The 20,748-nt window shown below is 42.6% G+C and overlaps 1 protein-coding gene across 1 annotated transcript in view; it reads right to left on the bottom strand.

Annotated features, from left to right (window-relative positions):
• PRODH (proline dehydrogenase 1) overlaps nt 1-20,748 on the bottom strand; it is a 230,870-nt gene that overhangs the window by 65,710 nt on the left and 144,412 nt on the right. The window contains exon 8 of the mRNA XM_068238726.1: nt 9,019-9,100. Coding sequence (XP_068094827.1) covers nt 9,019-9,100 — 82 coding nt within the window. The remainder of the gene's footprint in view (nt 1-9,018; nt 9,101-20,748) is intronic.

The raw sequence follows: 20,748 nt of genomic DNA, 5'->3' as shown, positions 1-20,748 counted from the left end.
TTATTGTATGTTTTTTTTTTTTTTTAATTACAAAAAAAAATAAAAAAAAATTGGGGAGTGTGGGAGGTAATGAGTTAATTTATTGTGTAAATGTAATGTTTGAATATGTAAAATGCTTTTAGGGTGTAGTTTACTATTTGGCCACAAGATGGCCACAGAGTGTTTGTTTACATGCGATCTGTAAGCGTCCGGAAGGACGCTTACAGGAAGCAGTAGGAGGCTGGGAGACTCACAATGATCTCGCTGTTTCTGAAAGAAGCAGCAGATCATTGCGGGGGCTAGATCAACGAACGGGAATGGATTTTCCCGTTCATTGATCTCCGGGCGAACGGGCGGCGGCGTGCACGAGCGGCGGGTGCGCGCGCACGAGCGGCGGAAGGTACGGATTTCTCCGTCCCTGGTTTTTTAGGGGGGAAAAAAGGGGCGGAGAAATTCGTACCGCTGGGGGTAAAGTGGTTAAAGTCTGAAATTCCAGAAGTGAACCGGAGGCGGGGCCGAAGCAACGGTGAGTGGCTGCGCGGGCACAGGATGTCTGCGGGGGACCATTAGAAGCCCCGGGTAAGTTCAACTCATTTTCCTCCGACCCCCCTACAGTATCCCTTTAAGTCTTCGTGAAAATAATCAAAGGTTTTTATACCTTGTCCAAGGCATTAAACTATTTCATGCTTTTAGGCAGCAGTGATATCCTCTTTCCCATATTGCTTGAAAAATGATGGTCTACTTAATAATGTGGAACAGGCTTTAGGGTAGAAACACACTAGGCAGAATCGCATATGCATATCCATAGCATATAGTAGAAAACGCATATGCGATTCTGCTTAGTGTGTTCCTACCCTTAGTAGTTTTTCCTTTCAATGTGCAAAGTTATTGGAACAGCCCCAGCCTTTAGTAGTTTTTCCTTTAACTTGCAAACTAATTATCACAGGTGTCTGAGATTGATTTCAGTCATCAAAAGAGCACTAAGAAACAATGCCATCCAGAAGCTTCATTGGTTAAAAAAAATATTGAATCTATACGGCACTTAAATATAATCTGCATAATTATTTGGAATGCGGTGTAACTATGGCAAAAGTACACAGTTTGTTAAGAATCTCCCTATAGGCCCCCTACACACTGAAAATACGATTTGCGACTCCGACCTGCAATTTAGATTTTCCCTAGATGCTATCAAAAGAAAAATGCAGAAAAAACGCAGCATGCAGTATCGATTAAAAATCGGAAATCAGAATCGCATCTGAGAATTGATTAAAAATCTAAAACCGGAATTGCATGTAGTGTGCAAGAGGCCATACTCTGATTCTATTACTACTTTACAGCATAGTAATTTTGGTTGCATTCTACAGCATTATGCCTGGTTGAAAGGCGCAATGGATGCTTTTTTTTCCCCCACACCTGGGACAGATCAAAGCTTTATAGTGGGCTCGTAGCATTTCTTTTTCAGGAACACTTTTTTTTTAATTTCCATTATTTTCTATAGAAACTTCTAAACATGTATGCCAGTGGGGAAATAGTTTGCCAGTAAAATGTATCCACCAACTGTAAATGAATTCCGGTGTGAATAAAAGTCTGACTAATTTATGTAAATATGTTCCCCCTATGGACTCAATACAACTCAACACAATAACTTTATTTCCCCTTATAACTGCACTATGCTGCCCTATTGAATGTGTAAAAAAAATTAGAATATCTCATAAATAATATTTTATTATGTACATAGCGCCAACATCTTCTGTATATCGACTTGTCACTTAACTGCCCCTAATCCATACCATAGTCTTATGTCTATGCATGTATTGTGTGGTGTATATATCATAGCCTAAAGGTGCGTACACACATGCGACTATAGTCGTTTGTAACGATCGTTCCCCGATCTTTACCAACGACGATCGTTACAAAAAACGAACCACCGACTATTAAGGCAAACGACGAACGAGCCAAATCGCTACAAAAGAAAGTTCTGTCTCGGCGGATTTTAACCAACGACGATCGTTTGCAAAAGTAGTACATCGTTGGAAACGATCGTTCGTACTAGGCTTGACATGCGCATTTCACTATTTCTCCATGGAACTTCTCATTTTTATGCGCAGGCGCAATAGTTGCTTTCTGTGATGTAACGTTCGTTCTAACGATCAGATCGTTACACACATTTTAAAACTACCTTTACTTAGGTCGTTCTTTCATCAATTAAAAGTTCATTCGTCGTTCTTAACGAACGATCGTTGTCGCATGTGTGTACGTAGCATAAGGCCATTGGCCAATTTAGAGGAAAGCCAATTAAACTTACTTGTATGTATGTTTTTTTGTGTGTGGAGGGATGTGGGAGGAAACTTGAATGCCCAGAGGAACCCCACACAGACACTGGGAGAACATACAGACTCCATACAGATAGTGCCCTGGCTGGAATTCAAACCAGGGACCCAGCGCTGCAAGGCAAGAGTGCTAACGACTACGCCACTGTGCTACCCTATTATTTACAGCTCATTTATTGTTATACTGAAAAGAAATGCTGCTCTAACAGATTCTAAACAGATCAAAGACTGCATCAAAGTGTTATCAATTTATACTTCTACTAGTGGACCTAAGCCCATTTAAAAACGGGCTCTAGGTCTGTCGCACGAGCACGCAACCGCCAGCCTCGCTCTTTGGTCCCGTCCAGCTGTCCATGTCCGTTACTGCGCACATTCGCAGTAGCAAATAACAGGGACACAGGGACAAACACTGGATGCAGCGACACAGGGGTTTTATAGTATAGGATTAAGAGAAGAATAAAAAAGCAGTATGCTATTAGACTGCACAGACGTAATCAAAAAGAGGAAATCTTGCTGTAATTAGCTAGAGAAAGCCAATTCAAATCAGAATGCATCAATGGACCCTGCATCTGATGCAGGGTCAGTTCCACAGTCTATGATTGAATCATCATCATTAAGGTCAAGATATCATGAAGATGAATTACAGACACACAAAAAGACATTTGCTGCATGTTTCACATCAGATATCAGCTTGAAAAAAAGCCTCCTGCAGATCCTCAAACGTCCAGATGGTGGCACAATTTCACAGCGGATTGCAAAGTATCAGGCTGAAGCTGCTTGATTCTTTAGAATGCTGATAATAAGCCAAAGCCTAGAATTTCACACATCGTGCAGGAGGCAAATCCCATAGGATCCCCCCCCCCCTCCATATTTTGCTCTAATACATTGTGTTAGAATTATGGCCAAAAAATGGATATAGTTCTAAAGCTATAGGGCAGCAGGAGCACAGAGGAAGTGAAAAAATGCAAGAAACGATGGTGGGGCAAAAGAATAGAATTTCTATGGTGAGAAAAGCTCCAGTAATAGAGCAGTGGAATACAAAATAAGGCTAAAAATGAGTGTGAGACAGTACGGAGGATTAATCAGGACCCGGAGATCCTCGAGCAGGAAAAGGAACTGACAAGTGCTTGTCACTCCATATAGTTAATGGCCTATACTGCTAGACAGGAAAACAAACCGCAATGTCTGTATGTAGATCTTCCGTATAAGAAGAACCAGTCATTTGTATTCTCTGCTGTTCTTCTGCTCTAACCCCACTTATTTAGCTGCTGCTGCAACATCATCTGGAGAGTATTACCATACAATAGAGTGCATAGATAGGAGTTTAAAGCACAACTCCAAGAAAGATGTAATTTTACATTATTTTAACATTCAAATCTGGATGTCATTTGTATTATTTAAGCAGCAACATAAACCCCAGGATTAGTGTGATTGCAGTGTTGGCAATGCAGGGCCTCTGCTATTTGCAAGGGTGTGAAGTGTCTCAGTTCAAGTCACTGTTCTCGGTTTGTCAATATGGTCAGTGTGTCATGATGTCACTAAATCATCCCCCATCCCACACTTTAGAAAATGCCCTCATCATTGGAAGCTTACTTTAACTGAGTAAGCGAGTTTCTGTACATCTTAAGATCCGTTGTATACCTAACCGGTGTGATGCTCTGCCCCCATCTCATCGCACAAATTGACTTGCTAACACAGTATACCAGGTATACTGGGGGCATAGCCGGCCTTTGACCTGTGCGACCAGAGCGGTCGCACAGGGTGCCGGCTTCCAAGGGGGCGCCTAAGAGCTGGTTACCTATACTAAGAGCACCTACACCTGATTTCCTATACTGGAGGCACCTATAGCTGGCTACCTTTACTGAGGGCACCAACACATGGCTACCTATACTGGAGGCACCTGCGCCTGGCTACCTATGGGGGTGATGGAGACCTTCAACTGACTATATTGGGGGCATCTATGCTTGGCAACCTATATTGAGGGCACCTACACGAGATCGGGGGGCGTACTGCAGCTATAACGCGTGGTGCAAATTGTTGGAGCTGTGCTATCATTGTAAATGGGGGGGGGGGGGGGGGGAGGCACAGAGATCTGAGCATTTGGCATGATGTGTCACAATATCAAAAAGGTTGCTAACCACTGTCCTAGGAGATATCTCAGGAGAAAAGGTGAATTGCATATGGGCCTGTGTGTGTGAGTGCGTGTGTATGTGTGTGTGTGTGTGTGTGCGTGTGTATGTGTGTATGTGAGTGCGTGTGTGTGTATGTGAGTGTGTGTGTGTGTGTGTGCGCGCGCGTGTGTGCGTGAGTGTGTGTGTGCGTGTGTGTGTGTGTGTGCGCATGCGTGTAGTGGATGAAGGGGGGGGGGGGCACAAAATTCAGGTTTCGCTCAGGGTGCTGTGAAACCTAAGGCCGACCCTGACTGGGGGCACCTAGGCCTTTCTACCTATACTGGGGGCACCTATGCCCAGCTACCTATACTGGGGTCACCTACGCCTGGCTACTTATACTGGGGTCACCTACGCCTGGCTACCTATACTGGGGTCACCTACGCCTAGCTACTTATACTGGGGGCACCTACGCCTAGCTACCTATACTGGGGGCACCTACGCCTGGCTACCTATACTGGGGGCACCTAAATGTCTGGCTATCTGTACTAGGGGCTCCTACCTGGCTAACCTCTACTGGGTGCCACTATACCAGGCTAACCTCTACTGGGTGCCACTATACCAGGCTATCTATACTGGGGGCAACTATACTTGGCTACCTATACTGCGGGCACCTACACCTGGCTTCCTATACTGGGGCACTTATGCCTGGCTACCTACACTGGGGGCACCTATGCCTGGCTACCTATACTGGAGGCACCTATCTGGCTAACCTATACTGGGGAAACTATACCTGCCTACCTATTCTGGCGGCACCTATGCCTGGCTACCTATACTTGGGGCACCTATGCCTGGTTAACCAATACTGGGGCACATACCTGGCTAACCTATACTGGGTGCCATTATACCTGGCGATATATACTGAGGGCAACTATATTTGGCTACCTATACTGGAGGCACCTATACCTGGCATCCTATACAGGGGGACACCTATACCTTGACTGGCTACCCACCTACCTATATTGAAGGTGTCTTTTTTGGTTCAAACCACGGCTATAACCTGCAGTGCAAATTGTTGGGTGCTGTTCAATCCTTACATTTTTATTTTTTTATGGGGGAAGGGGGGGGGGGGGGGTTATTTTTCCTCACAGGTTGTCTAAAACCGTCCCTGGCCCCACTGCTGTTTCAGCAGAAAAGCATCAAGATGAAATGTGCCCCAAGGCAGGATGCCAAGCTTCCCTTCCCCGTAGTCTGTTTAGTAAGCTGCCACACGAGGGGGTTTGAAAGCCACTCCCCATCAAACAATAGTTCAACCAGTAGCACTGTCACTAGTGTGCTCATCTGGTTGAGGAGGCTGTGTGCAGTTATTCTTTTACTGCTTAGAATGATACACATTTGAAGCTCTGGTAGGCCACATAAAATGGCAAGGAGGGCCGCATTCAGCCTGTCGGTCTTGTGTTTGACACCCCGAATGAGCCCATTAATTAACATTAGTTTGCAGTTAAATGCGTTTTCCAGTACAGATAACATGCACAAAAACAGACAAGTGAGCTCCCTGCCTAAATAACAGAAAGAGACATGTTCCTCTAAACATCACTGTCTGGTCTAGCTAGGCTGCAGTATATTGAGGATCATGGGATTGCTTCTTTTGAGAAAAGGTTTGATACCGTAATAAATAAGGTGGTGTATTCTGACTTCTTTATAGTGCTTTTTTTTTTTTTTTTTTTTTAAACTGGTGTTCTGTGAAAAGTAACTCTCAGAAATAAGCTATATAAAACTTACATATTAAAATCATATTTAGATGGTATATTAAAAAAAAAAAAAAAAAAAAAAGGAATAAGGTTTAAGCGGATTTACTGTGAGAAGAACAGAACTCTATACAGGCCTAATTAGGACAATAATGACCAATTACCGGACCTTTCATTAATCCATTAACCTTCCGAATCTGATTAATCCAAGTTCAGCCAATGGGGGTTGGCCAGGGCTGGGACTAGGTTCTCCAGCAACAGAGGCAGAGAATCCAAAGCCCTCCCCCCCTCCACCCCAAATTTTGCATGCCCTAGTATGGGTAGCAGATGTGCCCGCAGTATTAAGTACCATATGTCCACCCCTCCTCTTCTCTCCCCCCGACCCATATAAACAGCCAGATGTGCCCCCAGTATTCTGTAGCCTCCCCTACCCAATATATATGGCCAGATGTCCCCCAGTACTAGGTAGCCTGTCGCAATAGTATAGATAGCAGGATGTGCCCCCAGTATTCCAGTACTAGGTAGCCTTCCTCCCTAGTATAGATAGCAGGATGTGCCCCCGGTATTAGGTAGCCCCTCATCCCCAGTATAGATAACCAGATGTGCTCCCATCCATGCAGAGTATTCACAAGCAGAACATTTTCGTGCTTTCAATAGCAATTTAATTGGGAGACCATCATTGTGCTGTTACAGAATTCAAATGTGGGCCAGCGTTGTTTGCTTCTCACTGACCATTGTGATTTTCAACAACTGCAGCGTGTGCATGGAGCTGCTTAGCAAAAGGAAAGCGCCCCAAGCCACACCTGGCCTGAATTTGAGAAATGTGGCAAAGGTTTGCAACCTTTATCTTGGTCATACCAGACTATGAGAATTGCTGAATAGTAAGGGAATTAGCGACTGGAGTGCACACATATGCACACACCAGCAATGATCAACTCTTACTGACGTTTGTCACAACAACCTCTCGCTGTGGGTGTGTGCAAATGGCTGCAATCGCATAACTGTTAAGTCACTAACCTTTCAAGAATGTCCTGATGGGACCCGGTTAAGGGTTGCAAACTTCTTCTACCTAATAGTGAACAATATGTGATAAATACAGGAAAGCATTCTTCAGAAGACCGAGACCATCAATGAGATGCCACTAATTCTGGCTTGCATGCAAATTAAATGTAAATTAGAATTAAGCCTATCAAAATTGACAGGAAATGGATTTAACTGGCCCAGTTCTAAAGCCAGGCACACACCTTCAACTTTGATTGGCCAATTTTACCACCTCCATGTAGTATTTATTTATTTAAGTATTTATATAGCGCTGACATATTACGCAGCATTGTACAGAGTATATATGGTCTTGTCAACAGATTTTAAATGCTATGAGCAAATTGTGTAGGAAAGCTCTCATACTAAATAAAGGTGGTAAAATAGGTCAGTGATTGGCCAAAGTTGAAGGTGTGTGCTAGGCTTTAAGCTGCTTACAATTTGCATCAACTTGGCATACATGCTCGATGGTGGCCTAACAAATTTTACATGGGACCCTAAGCACTATTAATGAAGAGCCACAAACCCTACCAAGAACAGCTGCAGTGTCAGAGAGGTGTTTATAGAGTAAGGAAACATTTTGTTAGGGATTGCTATGCAATGCACGTATAGAAATGTTCATTACCAACATAGCACCAATGAAGAGCTAACGAGATGGATGGAGGGCCCCTTTGGTCCGAGGGCCCCGATGCGGTCGCAACCTCTGCATCCCTTATTGCTATGCCACTGATGCTCAAATTATTAGAATCTCATTCACAATGGGCATGATTCACAAAGCTTTTTCACCTCATCGATGTTACATTTTTAAGCTCCCAAAGAGCAAAAAGAATATGATCAAAGGAACATTACCAAACCGTGTTCTAAAATGACAATGTACAGCTGTGTAAACATTTTCATACTTTTCATTTTAAATATCAGAGGCAAAAGCTGTAATTCATTGTGTGCAGATTTTAGTTCGGTTGGAATGTCTCATTTGCATAGGTGAATCTCTGCAGTCTGACATGCTAAGAACAGTGTAGTATTGAAGCAGAGTTATATTAAATGCGTCTATTTTCACACACTATTACAAATGTTTATGTTGCACATAAGATACATTTCCTCTGCTTTTGGCAGACAGCTCTCAGAGCTCTCTCACACACAGGGTTAACAAATGTATTGTGAGGGAATCCCCCTCCCCTCATGGTTCTCTCATCATCAGTTTTGGCAACATTGAAGTGGGAATGGAACTAAGAGATAAGCATTCAAATGTATACACCACTATTTAGCAGCACTTCCTAAAAAATTCCTATTTCAATTGAAAAATGTTAATCGATAACATGTGTTCCTCCCTAGCGGTATTGACAGATTATCCGTCCATACAAAACATGCTGTGAACAGGATAAACGTGCATACACATCAATACTCTCCTGCACTGTATACTAGACCCTTGCTTGACACAATTTGCCAAGTTACAGGAAAAAAAAAAGTTATAAAAATTAATTTTATCATTTTTTTTTAACAGAAATCCTGGGGAAATTGAACGCCAGGGAGGTTAAGGGAAGAAAGGTAATATTGAAATGAAGTTAATTAGGAACAACTTACTTTGAGTGATCATTTTGCTTGTAAATGTGCTGAAAGGTAATTTTTATTAATCAGGAGGCAAAAAATAAGTCATTTATAAGACGTTTTGGGAATTGACACCAATGTCAATTCATCAGTTAGGATTACCAGCTTGGGAAAGTAAATCAGACACCATTCTGTTTAACACCCTCACTTAAACAAAGATTTAAAGCTGTGCAAAAATACGAGGATTTCAAATGAACTTAAAAAACATACCTGCAAGTTTGGCACCAAAAGCAGTTTGGAGAGTTTGGTTCTGCTGTCAATCAAGCTGTTCCAGTCCAGCAGGTCCACAGTCCTAAACAATGACAGATCAGTCAGCATACGTTATTCAGTCACTTACTTTAAAAAGAGAATGCAAAATGAATTTATGCTTGTCAACATATTTAATGCACCTCAACAGCTTTACCACACTGTCCGTTAAAGCAAACCCGAAGCAAAAAAACAAACATGATATAAACTGTATGTGTAGTACCGATAATAAATAGAACATTATCATTATTATCATTTTTATTTTAAGTTCTATAGCTTTTTTTTTATATATAACATTGCATCATACTGTCACAGTTGCAGTTTTAAAGCCACACTGTCTTTTAAGCTATAAAACAAAGAAGAAATTATGACCCTTTGAACTTCCCTGCAGTAAAACCTTTTCCCAAGCGGTTTCTCACTGTTTTTTGGCTGTTTAAGTTCTTCAGATCACAGGACGGTTTTCGACCCAATTTGGGTGGAATAGGTCAGAGAAGCTCTTTTGCATAGATAATTTCCTGTACTGAAAAACAATATCATACTATTTTCCTTGAAACTAATTTAAAAAAATGACTGATGTACAGAGGACTTGCGATCTTAGGAAAAAACTGTCAATCCAGTATCATGTCATCCTTCTGGTTTAAACATTTCTTGCAGTCCAATTAAACCCCTTACAAAAGTATATGTACCAAATCAGCAACTTGTTTTGTGGTATTAACCCTTCAACTGAGGATGGTTCTGTGTTTTCCCATCCATATGCCACGGGCATCGAAATGCTTTTTAAATCAACACTGCTTCCACCTGCAGCGGACATCTAATAGGCATTTTTGTGTACTCATATTCCTTTGCGTTTAGTGCAACCAGTCCAACTTCCTACTATACTATGAAATTAATTCTAAGTTGATGGAGAAATATACAAATGTTCCTGCATTTATGCAGCTTGAAAATGGACCAGTGAAATGCTTTTACTGCAAGATTAGATTACGGTATTCCATTTTATAATAGATTTTAATAATAATTAGTATCATGCTCTACCACAATTAGCATAATTTTCAACCATCTCAAATTTGATATTCACATCAATAACAACCCCACTGCCCAATTTGGACTTTGGTACAGGTACACTTGCACAATACATTTAATACACATAACACAAATATAGCTGAAACTGGCATGTAGCCTTTGTAAAAAAAAATAAAAAATAGTTGTCAGTCTTAATGCAAAGCCTTCACAGCAGAATGGAGCAGGTACAGCAGCTTCCCAGTGACTAAAGAAACATGTGGCTTCTATATAGGATATGTGCTACATTATAATAGCAGTGAATGGGGGCCAGACCAATCTTTAGCAGGGTGGGAATGGCAGCTGGTTCAGAAGACCACAGCTTTGAAGAGGCACGACCGCTGCTGAAGAGTTTGAATTTTACATTTTTACATAGCACATGTTACAGCAGGCAAGACCAGCTTTAGGCTTATTGCATTTAGATTTTAGTTTCACACCAGCATTTTCAAATACATTAAAATTTTATTTTTTTTTACAGTTAAACACAAAAAAACATAGGACTTGAATTTTTGTCCCACTTCACTCACTTGCATTTCACTACACGTCACATGACTCCCATACCACCTCCTCCTGAAGCACTGAGTCATGTGAAATGTGCACCAGGTGGTGCTGTAACTGACATCACCCTCTGGGTTATGATCACATGTCATATCATATGATAGAAAGCCAGAACAGGATGTTGGGAGTACAGTGTTGCCATGGCGGAGGTGAGGAGAAGCCGATCCCATTACTGAAAGTGTGTACCCAGCCCAGACATGCATTGATAATTCAGGCCCTTGGATGCTACTGACTCTTTCCAGTATTTTCCAGTAAAGTCAAACAACAAACCTTCTGCTTCTGCCAGGCATCCTCTTCAAGAATGGAGTGTAAAGTTACTGCCCATACAGGGGCTGCTATGTGTTCCTGGGGCTGAGGGGGCCCAGGCAGTACTTTGTGTGTTCACTATAAACTTTCCTACGTTTCTCCACCCTCTGATTGTGTCTCTTATACACAGTATACATCGCATGGGAATGTAAATTGCACAGTCAACTCATATCCATAGGGTAGGGGCAGGTGACATTGCTCAAGAGTGCCTAGATCTAAAGGCCCCATGAACATTTTGCTATGGGGCCCAATTGCCTCTAGCTACGCCATGGTGCCCATAGATTTAGAATAACTGTAAACCAGTGACGTAGCTAAGGAGCTGTGGGCCCCGTGGCAAGTTTTACAATGGTGCCCCCAAGCACTCTATACATAGCAATTGATACGGCCAAAACCTGCCAATGGAAACTACCGTGTCAGAGGTGCAAGAAGGGGATGGGGAACAGTTTGTTAACAATTACCATTATTCAAAATATCTATAGAAGTTATTACTATGAGCACAGGACCAATAGAGAGCTAATACTGTAGTTGAGGGAGGGCCCTTTGAGGCCCAAGGACCATGATGTGGTCGCAACCTCTGCAACCCTTATTGCTACGCCCTTGTTGTAAACATTACCACATCGCTTATTAATCACTGAAGATACAGTAAGAATTGTACTTTTCATCAAAACCGCAAAAACTATAGAAGGCAATAGCTATAATGACTGACTGGAGTGGAAAATCACAGCTCAATTACTGAGAATTTCTGCACAAGATCTCATTCTGTGGTAGTCATTTGACTGACCATTATATGACTTCAGTAAGCAAGAATGAACTAATGTGGGCTTGAACAACTTATGAAGGTTTCACGCTGATGCAGGTTTTTTCCTCCTAAGCACTGACAGAGCCCAAATAACACGTACCATAGCTACTGAGCCCACACTGAATAGTTCACCTCTATAAAACATGTATTACATACATGAGAACCCAACCTTAAACCTTAACACACTGCGACAAGTTTACTGAGCCAGAACATACCTGCTACTTACTACTAATCAATTACGGTTCACACTGGGATAAGTGAAATTAAATGAATGTTTTTTTGATGTTGTGAAAAAACACATGGCTCCATTAAGACAGAAGTATTAGTCAGTTCAGCAATCCTAACATGCACAAGGAGACAGATGTTGTAACATATGTAGAAGAATTATCATGCCAAGCGATCTGCAGTTCTGAAAGCGTGAAATATATATACACTAAACCATGACTAAGTAGTTATTTCCATTTATCTGTTTTGGCATACAACTGAGCAAATCCAGGTCTAATTATACTAAGGGCCTAAGCTGTTTTTATATTAAAACACAGCAAACCAGTTATTCCAAGAATGCATGCAAAGCTGGGGTTTCCAATACAGAAAACCCAAGATGTTTTTCATATTAAAGGACAATTGAAGCGAGAGGGATATGGAAGCTGCCATATTTATTTCCTTTTAACCCTCCTGGCGGTAACCCCGAACGTAGTTCGGGGTAAGTCGCGCAGGAGGATTTCTCAGGCCCTGCTAGGCCGATTTGCATAATTTTTTTTTGCTACACGCAGCTAGCACTTTGCTAGCTGCATGTGCACTCCGATTGCCGCCACTACCCGCCGCGCCGCCCCCCCTCCCCCCCAGACCCAATGCGCTGCCTGACCAATCAGTGCGCTGAGGGGTGGCTCGCTACACGATCTAAAAAAAAAAAAAAAAACTGCTGCGCTGCCCCCTGGCGGTTTTTAATAGACCGCCAGGAGGGTTAAGCAATATCAGTTGCCAGGATATCCTGCTAATCTTCTTCCTTTAATACTTTTAGCCATGGACCCTGGAGAAGCGTGCAGCAGATCTGGTGTTTGACATTATTGCCAGATCTGACAAGATTAGCTGCATGGTTTATTTCTGGTGTGATTCAGAAAGTACTGCAGCCGAAGCAGGGCTGCCAGGCAACCGGTATTGTTTAAAAGAAAATAAATATGGCAGCCTCCATATTCTTTTTACTTCATTTGCCCTTTAAAGTCAGTTTTCAGTCACAGAAATAGGACATTATTGCTGTCCAAGTATACAGACTGAAATCCAGTGTTTTTTTTATCTTTAGCATTTGTTTTCCATTCTATTAAGATGTACAATATGATTGCTGTACAGGTGTCTTCTGCTCTCCTGCTGCCTGACCCACATTCTTTATTGTCTAGCTTTGCTTTGGAGTGAGTCATGAAGAATAATTGTACAGACCACTCTTTGTGCCTAAACAATTCTTTTAACTCCACACTGTGAACCAGCGGGGTTGGGTGGCTGTAATTAGGTACAGAGGTAGTTCAGGGGGCTCCCACCTTTCTACCCTCAAAATTTGGTGTGTGTAGGAGGTAGGACTGCAGAGACATCAGCAGCATAATCTAATTGATCCTGTGCTGCCATAGTGTGTTTGTGTTTCCCAGACACGATTTTGAGAAATACGTTGTCATTATGAAGACACACACAGCTGTGAGATTTAAAATCCCAGGGAAAAATGCGAATGCAAAACATGAACAATCGTTAATGATGTGCATTTCCCAAGCTGGGTCATTGACTTTAATGGCAAATGCATGTGTGGCAAAACGCAAAGGATTAAGGATTCCAGTTCCCTACCTAAGAAATTTGGATAAACTTGAGTATCTATAAGAAAATAAGGGGCAAGTTTTCAACTAAGGGTATAAAAAACCTCCTCTAGCTCTGCGTGCCAATAGACAACATGATTCCTCCCTTGCTGCACACAGTATTTTTTCAACACTACACTGACAAGGTGAGACTATTTTCTCTCTCTTTTGCATATTTCTTTTCCTCATAACACTCTCTTTTCCTTTGTTTTGTAAAAAAAAAAAATCCACTCCTTATGCTGAGAATACACAGCTCCATTCTGAGCCATTCAGATGGCTCGATAGATCATTTCCAGCATGTCCGATCTCCCACCCGATCGTTTCGCCGCTCAATTCTGCATGGAGGACAATGGGTAAAGATAAGAAAAACGAGCAGAAGATAAGAGAATCGCCTGCAGAATCGAGCAGGCAAAACGATCGGGCGCGGAATCGAGCTGCAAACTCGAGCCGTGTATGCCCAGCACAACAGTACCTCTTTAACCTACCAGTACAATTATCAGTTGTGGTGAACACAGGAGTGCTTGGAGTAAATGTAAGAAAATACAAACCCAGCACCAACATTTCCCAAGCTGGCATCTGAGCATGGGACACTAGTACTGCAAAGTGAGAACTTAACTACTTGACTAACATACAGCTGTAGTTATAAAGATTAAACTGGTTCTCAATGCAAAAACTTTCAAAGATGTCTCTTTCAATACCAAAGTCATTGTATTCGAGCCAGCCTCTTGGCTTCTCCAGACTGATTTAGCAAAACTAGTAAAAACATAAGGCGCCGAGATCTTGATGAAGTCTTTTGAGATGCTACTATTTATATCATCGTTTGCAACAGTTTTCCTTTCAACAAGAACTATTGTTATGCCTGTAGAGAAGCACTAGAAAAATCCACTTTATTCAAACAACAATTTTCTATCAGAGTGTTTTCTCAAGCACCTAATTTCTTACATGGTGACATGACAACAAAGCAGACAAGACAACAGCACTGTGTATTATTTGGAGCGGCTCTTGAACAAAAGTAGGTAATGACTTGAGGAGGCGGTTATTTGAGATGAGCTCTGACTAATTTTGCCGCTTTTAGAAGAGCTTTTTTATGATTATTTGCCAATGCCCTCTAATTGTTTCAATGCTAAAAGGCTATTTTCAGAAATGTATCACTCAAATATCACTGTGACATTTTCATAGGCGCAGTGACTGAAGATCGGCACTACTAAAGTTGGAAGAAAGCATTGGGCCTCCTGCCCCACACTTTCAGAGCATGTGGCTGATACTGACACACAAAGTAGCATTATTGTCTGTTCTGTACAAAGCACCAACATATTGGGCAACAATGCTGTGTAGAGCTGCTGCACCACTTCCTAAAGCTACAGATGAAAGTCATAGTAGATGCAGACTCCGAGGCACAAAGTAGTTTTCATTTAACATTTCACCAATGTTAATGTAAAGCTCTACCGCATTCTGGTTTCACATGTTATTTGACCAGACAATCCTGTTTACCAATTACAGGGAACCTAAAGCAACAGGGATGGTGGCCATATTTATTTCCTTTTTACCAATACCAGTTTGCTGGCAGTCCTGCTGACCATTCTGGCATCTGAATCACAGTTGTGGTGAACTCAGGAGTGCTTGGAGTAAATACAGAAATTAGGTACAGAGGTAGTTCAGGAGTTCCCCTTTCTACCCTCAAAATTTGGTGTGTTTAGGAGGCATGAGTGGAGATATCAGCAGCGTAATCTAAATGATCCTGTGCTGCCATAGTGCGTTTGTGTTTCCTATATGTGGTTTTGAGAAACACATTGTCATTACGAGCGCACGCAAAGCTGCGAGATTTAAAATCCTAGGGGAAAATGCGAACGTAAACTGAGTGGGAAGGATTTCACCCCTTCAGCTGGAGTTCTCATTGACTGCTTCACTTCTACAGACCTGGTTTTCACTGATTAACTTGCAATCAGCTTAAAGCGGATCCGAGATGAAAAACTAACTATAACAAGTAACTTGTCTATATATCTTATCTAAAGTGTAGCTAGTTTACACAGCAAATCTAGCTGCAAACAGATTTAATAGAATATGATTGATTATTCCTGTGATACAATGACACCAGCCATGTTGCATGTAAACATTACACAGAAGCAGGCTTATCTGCATCTTGAGCAAAAAAAAAAAACCCAATCCCCCTCCTCCCCTCTGAAATCTCTGGCTAGTAATATCTCCCCCTTCTCCTGCCCAGACTGAGCTCCCATGAGCCCTTGCTACTGTCTGAAAGTGCCTTGGCTCTCTGAAAACCTGTGGGCGTGGCTTCTTTAGTTTATAGGGAATTAGAGTATTAACCTGCTGGGCGGTCTGGACGAGCTCAGCTCGTCCAGTACCGCCGGAGCCTGCCGCTCAGGCCCTGCTGGGCCGATTTGGCTCAAATAAAAAGCAGCACACGCAGCCGGCACTTTGCCAGCCGCGTGTGCTGCCTGATCGCCGCCGCTCTGCGGCGATCCGCCGCGAGCAGCGGCGAAAGAGGGCCCCCCTAGCCGCCTGAGCCCAGCGTAGCCGGAACAAAAAGTTCCGGCCAGCGCTAAGGGCTGGATCGGAGGCGGCTGACGTCAGGACGTCGGATGACGTCGATGACGTCACTCCGCTCGTCGCTATGGCGACGATGTAAGCAAAACAAGGAAGGCCGCTCATTGCGGCCTTCCTTGTTTATTCTGGGCGCCGGAGGCGATCGGAAGATCGCCTCCGGAGCGCCCTCTAGTGGGCTTTCATGCAGCCAACTTTCAGTTGGCTGCATGAAATAGTTTTTTTTTCATTAAAAAAAAACCCTCCCGCAGCCTGCCTGGCGATCTTAATAGAACGCCAGGCAGGTTAAAACAAAAACGTATTTGGTTTGAGGAATGCCCTATAAACAATAGGAAAGGATCTCGGATCCACTTTTAAGCCCCATCTACACGGAGGGACATTGTAGCGATCTGGCGGCTCGATTAGCCGACGGATCCCCTCTTGCGCGTGCCCGCCGCGTCCCCGCTCGCCGTGCGTGCGCCGCATTCGATTCCCCGCTCGTCCCCGACGGCGCCGCTCATCTCCCGCACGATTCCCTGCCATTGTCCCCTCGCGGGGATCGAGCAGGGAATCGGCGGTACGGAGATCCGTCCTGTCGGATCTTATCAATCGAGCCGCATCAGCGGCTCGATTGATAAGCAGCATCGCGGCCGCATCTACTCGTGTAGATGCGGCTTAACACTGGAGGGGAGTTTGTTTCCACCTTACAGTTCCTCTTTAAGTAGTGTCTGAATCACACCTAAAACAAGCTTGCACCTAATCTTGCCAGATTTACCTTGTCAGAAATGTCTGATCTGCATGCTTGTCCAGGGTCTATGGCTAAAAGTATTAGAGGCAGAAGATCAGCAGGATGGCCAGGCAATTTGTATTGTTTGAAAGGAAATAAAAATGGCAGCCTCCATATTCAGGTTTCCTTTGAGGAATGATATGCATGCAGCGTTCTTCCTAGCCCTTTATTTCTAGGTGCTATACCTGGCTGATTTTCCTGACCTCCTGATCACATTTCACACCACTGTCAGCAGTCACAAGTGGTGTCAGATTTGGTCCATGTTCTGCATGCTTGTTCAGGGTCTATCAGTGGCCTAGCTAAGGAGCTATGGACTCCAGTGCGAGTTTTACATGACGGCCCCCAAGCATTCTGTACATAACAATTGATACGGTGCACCAAAACATGCCAAGGAAAACACAGTGTCAGAGGTGCAAGGAGGGGATGGGGAACAGCTTGTTAATGATTATTATCATTTAAAGCATTTATAGAAGAGATCATTACAAGCACAGGACCAAAAAAGAGCTAATACTGCAGTTAAGGCAACCCCTGTTGCTACGCCACTGGAGTCTATGGCTAATTACAAGCAGAGGATCAGCAGGACAACCAGGCAATATGTGGTGTTAAAAATAAATAAATATGTCTGCCTCCCATTTCTCTCTCACTTCAGATGTCCATTAAGCTCTACAAAGGATACATAATACAGAGGCCTCCCCAACACTGTTGGAACCAGGGCTGTGGAGTCGGATCAAAAATCTTCCAACTCCGACTCCTTGGTTTATGAAACCACGACTCCAACTCCGACTCCGGGTACCCAAAATGGCTCCGACTCCTCGACTCCGACTCCTTAGTCTAATACTTAACAAGGCTGTGGATTTTGTACAAAAATCATCCGACTCCGACTCCCACTCCTCAGTTTACAAAACTACAACTACGACTCCAACTCCGACTGCCCAAAATTGCTCTGGCTCCGACTCCAACTCGACTCCACAGCCCTGGTTGAAACACATTCTAGGCTATGAGAAAGGAGACACCACTGTCTGAAACAAGTCAGCCATTTTGTCTGTCCTGTTTTGCCAACAAATAAAAGTAGAAGGTTTTTGGAGCCATTGGAGTGTTGCGTATTTGTTTTTACATTTAGGGCGGGGCTAGAATTAAGGATCAGGGTTGCTAAACAAGGGAACTAGAAAATTGTGACATACTTCGAAGCACACCTGTGACCTGGACATTGGCACTGTGCAATTTACATTGAAATGCCCTAATCCATTTACAATTCATTGACAATAGTAATAATCAGTCCTGTACTCAAAAGCCCTTACTGGATTTGGACACTATGAGCAGTTACCGACCTGTCCTTCAACCTCCCTTTCCCATCTCCAACTTGAAGCCAGGCCCTCAGGAAACAATAGCTTTGGCTCTCCACAATCTTGTTTTAGGAAACAAAATGGCTGCAAAACAGTCCTTATCCCCATCTGTAAAAAGATGTTCGAGTAAACAGACAAGGACTAAGCCCCATCCTTGGGGCCGGTTCACACAAACGTTTACCACCGGCTATGTTGTTTGTCGTTAATAGGTTGCCTATTCAAGTGAATGGGCAGCGCCTGTACCATCATTTGCGCAAATGCCATGCTCTGATCCTGATTTTTCCCATCGTTTCAGCTGACCTTGAAAGTTGCTTCCAGCAGGGTTGCTTACCACCATGTCTACATGTCCCTCTGCAGGGGTTAAAAACACTGGAAGCTGTCAAATACTTTTCTGCCCGCTTGCAGAAAAGCATATGACCGACACGCCAGCAGAAGTCCGTGCGACCCGGCCCTTATACTGCTAGATCATTCAGCAGCTTTTGACAGTTCACCATGCCATCTTGCTAACCAGGAGTACTGGAGTAATGATATCTTACATCTTTTGTTGATCCTTCTTGGCTGGCAAAACAGAAAGAGAATCCCTGGGAACCTGCTTGTTTACCTCTGTATCACTAAATTATGGTGTTCCCCAGGGCTTAATCCTGTCCCCTTTGCTCTTCAGAATATACAAGCTAATATTTGGCAACATAATCCAAAAACATGTCTTGACATTCAGGAGGCTGTAGCTAGTACAGTAAAAAAGAAGAGAAAAAAAACCGCAGGGGTACCAGGAGCCCTTATGGTGTATTATCTTCAGGTAAGTTGGATAAAAATAAGAGTAAATTATACTCACAAGTGTAGGTTGCTATAAAGGCAACCACTTGTACAGGCATGTAGGGAAATCCCGTCCCCACTCGGTCTTTGAGATGGTTGGTCGCTGCTCCTTAGGGAAAAAAGGCTTCACTTCTAGTAAGTCGTGAAGGACCCCACGAGTGGGGTGGTAAGACGTCGTTTTACGAGGAGGATAAGAGGCGCCCTTTGTAGTGTGTTCAGCGATTGCTTCTTGTACAGAAACTCCACTTGGTAAAGAGTTGAAAGTTTTTATTTAGCACTATAGACAACGCGTTTCGCGGCTTAAACCGCTTCCTCAGGTCAAGTACAGGTGCTTTCAAGATAAACAAATAAACCAATAAAATACATTGGACGCTCAGTATAGGATAAATTAATAATTAAAAATTAAAAAAGTTATTCCAGGAAGCATAAATATAGTTATATTAAAACTATTCCAATAAAATCCATATAATAAGAAGTATTATAATGTAGTGTTATTATATAATAATTAGTAAATAAGAAATGAGTTATCATAAACCAGATAAACATTATTGTACCATGTCATGTAATAATACCATAAATGAGAAACAAGGCATATTTGTCTCCCTGGCATGTGCACATACAACCCCTGCCCTTTATACCCATATAGCTATCCTCTCTGACTCTCCTCATTATAACCTCTGTTCTCTATATTAGACTACTCTGTACACATATAGGTTTTAGCTAGATTACATATTACTGCCAGGGAGACAAATTATTATTACATGACATGGTACAATAATGTTTATCTGGTTTATGATAACTCATTTCTTATTTACTAATTATTATATAATAACACTACATTATAATACTTCTTATTATATGGATTTTATTGGAATAGTTTTAATATAACTATATTTATGCTTCCTGGAATAACTTTTTTAATTTTTAATTATTAATTTATCCTATACTGAGCGTCCAATGTATTTTATTGGTTTATTTGTTTATCTTGAAAGCACCTGTACTTGACCTGAGGAAGCGGTTTAAGCCGCGAAACGCGTTGTCTATAGTGCTAAATAAAAACTTTCAACTCTTTACCAAGTGGAGTTTCTGTACAAGAAGCAATCACTGAACACACTACAAAGGGCGCCTCCTATCCTCCTCGTAAAACGATGTCTTGACATTGTCACTTCTATGGTGATGACAGTTATAAATACGTATCACATCCTTCAATTTCAACAAAAACATATGCTTGGAATTACTTGCAAGGACATATTACACATAGATTGTGTTTACAAGAGTTCATGGGGTGAGGTTTACACTATGTAATATAGGATCAAAATTATTTCTATTCTATTCTATGGGCAGAATGGTGGCGTAGTGGTTAGCGCTCTTGCCTTGCAGCGCTGGGTCCCTGGCTCGAATGCCAGCCAGGGCACTATCTGCAGAGAGTTTGTATGTTCTCTCCGTGTCTGCGTGGGTTTCCTCTGGGCACTCCGGTTTCCTCCCACATTCCAAAAACATACGGATAAGTTAATTGGCCCCCCCTAAAAATTGCCGATAGACTACAGTACTTACACTACATAATATAGACATATGGCAATGGTAGGGATTAGATTGTGAGCTCCTTTGAGGGACAGTTAGTGACAAGATACATATATACACTGTACAGCGCTGCATTAT

This window comes from Hyperolius riggenbachi, chromosome 1 (assembly GCF_040937935.1).
Source record: "Hyperolius riggenbachi isolate aHypRig1 chromosome 1, aHypRig1.pri, whole genome shotgun sequence".
NCBI classification, from domain to species: domain Eukaryota; kingdom Metazoa; phylum Chordata; class Amphibia; order Anura; family Hyperoliidae; genus Hyperolius; species Hyperolius riggenbachi.
Note: the sequence above shows the minus strand (reverse complement) of the source record. Positions and strands in the feature narration are given on the sequence as shown.